Here is a 7,285-nt window from a genome sequence, read left to right as displayed (position 1 = left end):
CAATTTTACAATTTTTCGATTTTTTAATATTCCGGTTTTTGGTGTTTCTAAATTTTCGATTTTTCCATCAATTGATTTTTCGATTTTGTGATTTTTCAACTTTTCCATTTCTGACTTTTCCGACTTTTCGACTTCTCGAATTGCTCAATTTTTCGACTTTTCGATTTTTCGACTTCTCGACCTTTTAACTATTAGATTTTTCGATTTTTGGATATTTTGATTTTCTCATTTCTCCATTGCTCAATTTTTCGATGTTTCAGCGTATCAGCTTTTTTCCATTTTCATATTTTTTTCGATATCTCGTTTTTCTTTTTCAATTTTGAGATTTTTCAATTTTTCGATTGATCAATTTTTGGAAATCGAATGTTCGGATTTTTCAATTATTATGATTTTTCAATTTTTTGTTGTTAATTTCTTTGATTTCCCGTATTTTGATTTATCAGTTTTTCGATGTTTCACTTTTTTTGATTTTTAAATTTTTTAGTTTTATCATTTTTCGATTTTTGGAATTATCCAGAGTTCGATGTTTCGATTTTTAGATTTCTCGATTTTTCAATTTTCCCTATCTCGGTATTCGATGTCCGTTTTGAGATTTTTCATTTTCTATTCTTCAATTTTTCTTCGATTTTAAAATTTTTCGATTTTTTAATATTCCAGTTTTCGGTGTTTCTAAATTTTCGATTTTTCGATCGATTGATTTTTCGATTTTGTGATTTTTCAACTTTTCCATTTCTGACTTTTCCGACTTCTCGACTTTTCTTCCCATTCCTCGATTGCTCAATTTTTCGGCTTTTCGATTTTTCGACTTCCCGACCTTTTGACTAAAAGATTTTTCGATTTTTGGAAATTTTGATTTTCCCATTTCTCCATTGCTCAATTTTTCGATGTTTCAGCGTCTCGGCTTTTCCATTTAGCGATTTCTCAATTTTTCCATTTTCATATTTTCGATTTTTCTTTTTCAATTTTGGGATTTTTCAATTTTTCGATTTATCGATTGATCAATTTTGGGAAGCGAATTTTGGAAATTTTCAATTATGATTTTTCAATTTTTTGTTGTTAATTTCTTCGATTTCTCGTTTTTTGATTTTTCGGTTTTTGATGTTTCAATTTTTTGGTTTCTTTAATTTTAGATTTCTCGATTTCAGGTATTTTGAATTTTCGGTTTTTCGATGTTTCAGTTTTTTGGCTTTTCAATTTTTCAATTTTATCATTTTTCGATTTTTGAAATTATCCAGATTTCGATGTTTCGACTTTTAGATATATCGATTTTTCAATTTTTCGACTTAAAAACTAAAGAACGGAAAAACCGAAAATCGAAAAGTAAAAAAAACTGAAAATTCGAACATCGAAAAATCGAAAAGCAAAGGAATTGAAAAGTCTAAGGAAACATATTGAAAATTTAAATATTGAAAAATCGAAAATTCAACGAATCAGTCAGGTTAGGTCAAAATAAAAAAAAATCGAATATCGAAAGACCGAAAATTTGATAAATGGAAAAATCGAAAATTCGAAAATTTGCAATATCAAAAGATCGAGAAATCGAAAGATCTGAAATTAAAAAAAAAATTAATGGAATTGAAAAATCGAGAATTTGAAAAATCGAAACATCAAAAAATCGAAAAGTCGAAAATTCGAGGAACCGATAAATTGAAAAATCTAAGATTAACATATCAAAAAACTGAAAAATACAGAAACGAAAAAATTCCCAAAAAAGAAGTGCCGAAAAGTTGAGAAATCGAAGACGCGAAAAATCGAAAAATTTTGACATTGAAAAACCGAGAAGTCGACAAATGGAAAATTCGACAAATCTAAAAATGGAAATTTAAAAAGATTAAAAAATGGTGAAATGGAAAAATTGAAAAATCGATAAATTCGAAATTTAAAAAAACGAAAAATCGAGAAGTCGAAAGATCTGAAATTAAAAAAAAAAATTAATGGAATTGAAAAATCGAGTAATTGAAAAATTGACACATCAAAAAATTGGAAAATCGAAAAGTCGAAAATTTGGAAATTTAAAAAAATTAAAAAATCGTAAAATGGAAAAATTGAAAAATCGATAAATGGGAAATTAAAAAAACGAAAAATCGAAAAGTCGAATAATCTGAAATTTAAAAAAAAATGAATGGTATTGAAAAATCGAGAAATTGGAAAAAATTGAAACATCAAAAAATTGGAAATCGAAAAGCCGAAAATTCGAAGAACCGATAAACTGAAAAATCTAAAATTAAATTTCCAAAAATCGAAAAATACAGAAACGAAAAAATTCCCAAAATAGAAGTGCCGAAAATTTCAGAAATCGAAGACTTAAAAAATCGAAAAATTTTAACATTGAATAACTGAGACGTCGAGAAATGGAAAATTCGAAAAATGGAAATTAAAAAAAATTAAAAAATCGTAAAATGGAAAAATTGAAAAATCGATAAATGGAAATTTAAAAAAACGAAAGATCGAGAAATTGAAACATCAAAAAATTGGAAAATCGAAAAGTCGAAAAATCGGAAAGTCTAAAAGTCGAAAAACCAAGAAAATTCGAAACATCAAACAAGCGAAAACCGCATTCGACAAAAGTTTTCAATTTTCGATATTTGAATTTTCAGTGTTTCTGCTTTTCGATTTTTCAGAATTTTTTCTTTATAGAGGTAAAAAACAAAAATCTCAAAATCAAATTCCATCATTTTTCAACGGAACGGTATTTACTAGACTTTACTTCAAGGACGAGGGAAGTTCTATCAAAACAACATTCGACCAATTTTTCAAAAATGTAAAACCTTCTCAGGAGCCCCAAGGTTTTTTTTACAATGTGCAACCTTCTCGGGGGTCCCAAGTGTGTTTTTTTTTAATATTAAATCTTCTCGAGGCCCCCTTTTTTAAAAAGGTGAAACCTTATTTTTTTCTATCACACTGTGACCAGTACCTTCGACATTGTTGAGGTTATCACGAACAAGTAAAATTCCGCAAAATCAATTTTTATAATCATTTTTGAGAGAAACGAAAATTCGTCGAAATAACTTTGGCCGAATTTTTTATTTTTTTATTTGTATATAGATCAGCGGCGCACCTACGTTGTGCTATTTTCCACGAAATAGATTTGGCAAGTATCTAGCAAGTACAAACAGTTATTACAAATGTTTCAACAACAAAAAATAACGACTCAAGGCTTATAACTCATTTTAATCACGTATTTTGAAATTGGCGCGCTTTACTCTAGGTAAATCCCCGAAACATGTTTTCTTCAATCGGCTAAAAATTGTTATAGTTGTTTCGTTGATGTTATTACTTTTTTCGTTATTTTTGTTGATTATTCCAAGATTGTTTAACAAAACGTAACAAAAACACATACACTGCCAACCGCATAGTATTTATGTACACTGATAATAAAACATTGAGAAATGTTTTTTTGTTGCGTGGGTGATTTTCAAGTGCAATTTAAAAGTTTATTATAAAAATATAAGTACAAAATCAGCTTGTTTCCTCAGTAATTTCTTTAACCTTTTTCCTTTTACTTTTTTTTACTCGTTTCAGATACTTTTCTTCCTCTTCATCTGGATCCAACCCTTCCAAAATCCACTTTTTCCTTTTATTTATCATTTTCTTTTCATAGAAGTCTTGTTCGTCTAATTTTATGTAAGCCTCCCCTTTGGTGACCGAAACTTGCGTGAAAATTTTACCAACTTCGCTGTCTAAAATCACTATATTAGTAAAAAACCCTAGACGACGTGACGTCATGCTCACCGTCTAGTTTAAACTCGGTGAGTTTGGTATTGATGTGTGCTTCTATCGCTTGTAATAGTTTAACGTCATACGGAGTCACTAAAGTTATGGCTTTCCCCTTGCGTCCAGCGCGCGCGGTTCTGCCAACCCTATGAATATACTCTTTAGGGACTTTAGGCACGTTATGATTAATCACGAGCTGAACGGTGGGGATATCAAGCCCTCGACTAGCGACATCTGTCGCCAAAAGAATTTTCACCGTATTTGACTTAAACCTGGCCAATCCTGCTAACCTCTGTTGCTGTTTTATCATCGCATGAAGCGCCACATTTTCAAACCCCACTTCATTTAAAGTCATTGATAAAATCTGACAATTCCTACAAAACGATTTTAACACCACAAACTAAAAAAATTAAAATCGTCTTACTTGCACGTGTCTGTAAAAACCAAAATATTCCCGTCTGCGTTATTAGTGCGATAATTCCGAATCGTCTCCACTAAATACGCATCCTTTACGTCCTTTGGACATAAGACATAATTTTGCTCCAATTCCTCCACAGTGGCGACCTCTGCCGGCGCTTCATAAAAAAACACGTCCTTCCCTGTTACACTCTTCAATTTCTCAAGAGTATCTGTAATCGTCGCCGAAAAAAAAAGATTCTGTCTTTGCTTAGGCAGCGCTTGAAAAATCGTTTTAATTTGCTCGTCGAAGTGCCCCCCTAACAACCTATCGGCTTCATCCACCACCAAAAACCTCAACTTGTGAAAATTAAAAGTGTTGCAACTCTCTAAATGGTCCGAAAGGCGACCAGGGGTGGCAACAACCACATGGGGGCGCTTCGCCAATTCCTGACCCTGGGTCACCATATCCATGCCACCCACTATCACACAGTGACGCAGATTCATCACTTTACCGATTACCGCGAACTGGTCGGCGATTTGGTACGCCAGTTCGCGGGTGGGGGTCAAAATCAGCGCGAAGATACCGTATGGGTCTTCACATAGCTTCTGGATTATGGGCAACGCGAAGGCTAGGGTTTTGCCGCTCCCGGTTTTGGCGGCGCCGATGCAATCGCGCCCTTTGAGAATCGGGGGGATGCAGTTGGCTTGAATGGGGGTCGGGGTTTTAACACCTGGAAAGTGAGGTTAGGGGTGGCTTTGCTGTGTTTGTACGAACCTATTGAGGCACACTGGCGGATTATCCATGGATTGAGGGCTAAATTGGCGAACGCTTTGTCTGTCATCACTGATTACACTTGTTCTACACTTATTATTATTATAATAGTGACAAAAAAATAAACGCACGTGTGCTTTGACAAATGACAGTTGGCTTTAATACGTCACAAAGCAATCATAACCTCACCTAACCTCAAAAAATCGCGTGTAGTGTTTTTTCGCAATGACGACTCTTGAGGACGTTTTAGACGAAGACGAGCTATATTGTGACGCCGAGGAGGACCCAGATGTCACCAATTTGACTCTCGAAGACGACTTTAGTAACGATAGTGACTCAGAAATTTTTTATGATGAAGATGAAATTTCGACGAATCGCAGAAACCCCCAGACCGCATCCAACAAAGTGAGCAACTACCAACCCCCAGACAACCTTTTCAAAAAGTACACCAACAAAATCAACGTCGAGAAGTACGAAGTGCACACTTTGCCCAGTCACGCCACCAACTTCCTCACAGCTAACGAAAAACGCCAAGAAAATGAGAAAATCAGACGTAAGGATAAGCACGATCGCGCGACCGCTGAACAAGTCATGGACCCCCGGACCAGGATGATTTTATTCAAATTGTTAAACCGGAACTTAATCTCGGAAATCAATGGGTGTATTTCAACTGGAAAAGAAGCCAATGTTTACCACGCGTCCAGCGACAAGGGGCAGATCGCGATTAAAATCTACAAAACGTCGATTTTGGTTTTCAAAGACCGCGACAAGTATGTAAGTGGCGAGTTCAGGTTCAGACACGGTTATTGTCGTCATAATCCACGAAAAATGGTGCGCACGTGGGCTGAAAAAGAAATGAGGAATTTAATCCGGATGCACTCGAACGGGTTGAACGTCCCGGAACCCATTTTGTTGCGCTCGCACGTTTTATTGATGGGTTTTTTGGGTAAGGACGGGTGGCCTGCTCCCAAATTAAAAGACGTGGAGTTGGGGCACTCCAAAGCGCGCGAGATTTACAGAGAGGTTGTCATTGTCATGTGGAAAATGTACAACAAGTGTAAATTGGTACACGCGGATTTGTCGGAGTTTAACATGTTGTATTTGAGCGGGGAGATTTATATTATTGACGTGTCTCAGTCGGTGGAGCACGACCACCCCCACGCCTTGGAGTTCCTGAGGAAGGATTGCACGAATATCAGCGACTTTTTCAAGAAGAAGGAGGTGGCGACTATGGGGATTAAAGACCTGTTTGACTTTATTACGGATCCGGCGATCAACGAGGGGAATATGGAACAGTGTTTGGACGCTTTGGCTGAAAAGGCGGCGCAACGCACGGAAATCACGTCCCAAGAACAAGTATTATTTAGATTAATTTTTCTACAAAATTGTTATTTTTGTGTTGTTATTTCAGGTTGAAGAAGAAGTCTTCAAGCAAGCGTATATTCCAAAGCGCTTGACTGAAGTTGTCGATTTCGAGCGCGACATAACTCAGGCGAAATCCGGCCTTACGAACGACTTAGTCTACAAGACGCTGGTTGGTTTAAAAGGCGACTTAAGCGGAACGGTGCAGCGGCCGGAAATTTTGGACGAAACGGAGTCTGAAGACTCAGATGACAGCGACGACGACAAAAAAAGCAAGTTTATTGACGCCTCACGGCCAAGACACGAAACTCCCGACGAAAAGAAACAGCGCAAAAAAGCGGTCAAGGAAGCACAAGCCGATAAGCGAAAAACGAAAATCAAAAAACATGTAAAAAAAAGAAAGGAGAAAGTCACCAAAAAATAAATTTTTACGGCATTAGTTTCGTATATTCTACAAAAAATGAGCTTTTTTTCACGTTTTCCCACGCTTTGGAGCAATACACAAGCCAAATTTTTCAATTTTCAACTTTTCTCCTCGATTCTCGATCCTCTGATTTTTCGATTTCTCGATGTCTCAGTTTTTGAATTTCTCGAAGTTTCGATTTTTGGATTTCTCGGTTTTTCGATTTTTTAATTTTGGGATTTTCAATTTTTCAATTTTCCAATTTTTAGATTAAATTCTGGAGTTTCGATTTCTCGATTTCGATTTTCGAATTTTTAATTTTTGATTTTTTGAAGTTGGATTTTGCGATATTTTAATTATTCAGTGTTTTAAATTTTAGATTTTTCGATTTCTCAGTTGTTTTTCAGTTCTTCAGTATTTCTCTTTTTCGATTTTTCAAATTTTGACGTTGCTAAATTTTCAGTTTTCTCAATTAAACTGTCTTTGATTTTCCCATTTCTCGACTTCTCCAAGTTTCGATTTTTTAGTTCTTCAATTCTTCGATTTTTCGACTTGTTTTTTTGGTTTTTCGATTTCTCAATTTTTTAATCTTTTAATTTCTCAATGTTTCCATTTTTCTTTCACTTTTGGGAATT

General features: G+C 35.0%; 2 protein-coding genes across 2 annotated transcripts; one reads left to right on the top strand and one right to left on the bottom strand.

Annotated features, from left to right (window-relative positions):
* Window positions 1-3,420: 3,420 nt before the first annotated feature.
* Window positions 3,421-4,978, bottom strand: LOC135123028 (probable ATP-dependent RNA helicase DDX49). Its single transcript, XM_064047532.1, has 4 exons — window positions 4,889-4,978; window positions 4,139-4,844; window positions 3,733-4,088; window positions 3,421-3,680 (listed from the first exon to the last, which is right to left on the bottom strand). The coding sequence occupies exons 1-4, from the start codon at window positions 4,953-4,955 to the stop codon at window positions 3,460-3,462; spliced, it is 1,350 nt and encodes a 449-aa protein (XP_063903602.1). The 5' UTR covers window positions 4,956-4,978; the 3' UTR covers window positions 3,421-3,459.
* A 48-nt stretch (window positions 4,979-5,026) lies between these two features.
* LOC135123022 (serine/threonine-protein kinase RIO1) lies at window positions 5,027-6,684 on the top strand. Its single transcript, XM_064047519.1, has 2 exons — window positions 5,027-6,241; window positions 6,297-6,684. Exons 1-2 carry the CDS (start codon window positions 5,111-5,113, stop codon window positions 6,669-6,671), a joined length of 1,506 nt encoding a protein of 501 aa, XP_063903589.1. The 5' UTR covers window positions 5,027-5,110; the 3' UTR covers window positions 6,672-6,684.
* Window positions 6,685-7,285: the final 601 nt, after the last annotated feature.

The sequence above is a fragment of the Zophobas morio genome, unplaced genomic scaffold (assembly GCF_036711695.1).
Source record: "Zophobas morio isolate AGI-343-1 ecotype UQ-CSIRO unplaced genomic scaffold, CSIRO_AGI_Zmor_V1 ptg000002l, whole genome shotgun sequence".
Lineage (NCBI taxonomy): Eukaryota > Metazoa > Arthropoda > Insecta > Coleoptera > Tenebrionidae > Zophobas > Zophobas morio.
Note: the sequence above shows the minus strand (reverse complement) of the source record. Positions and strands in the feature narration are given on the sequence as shown.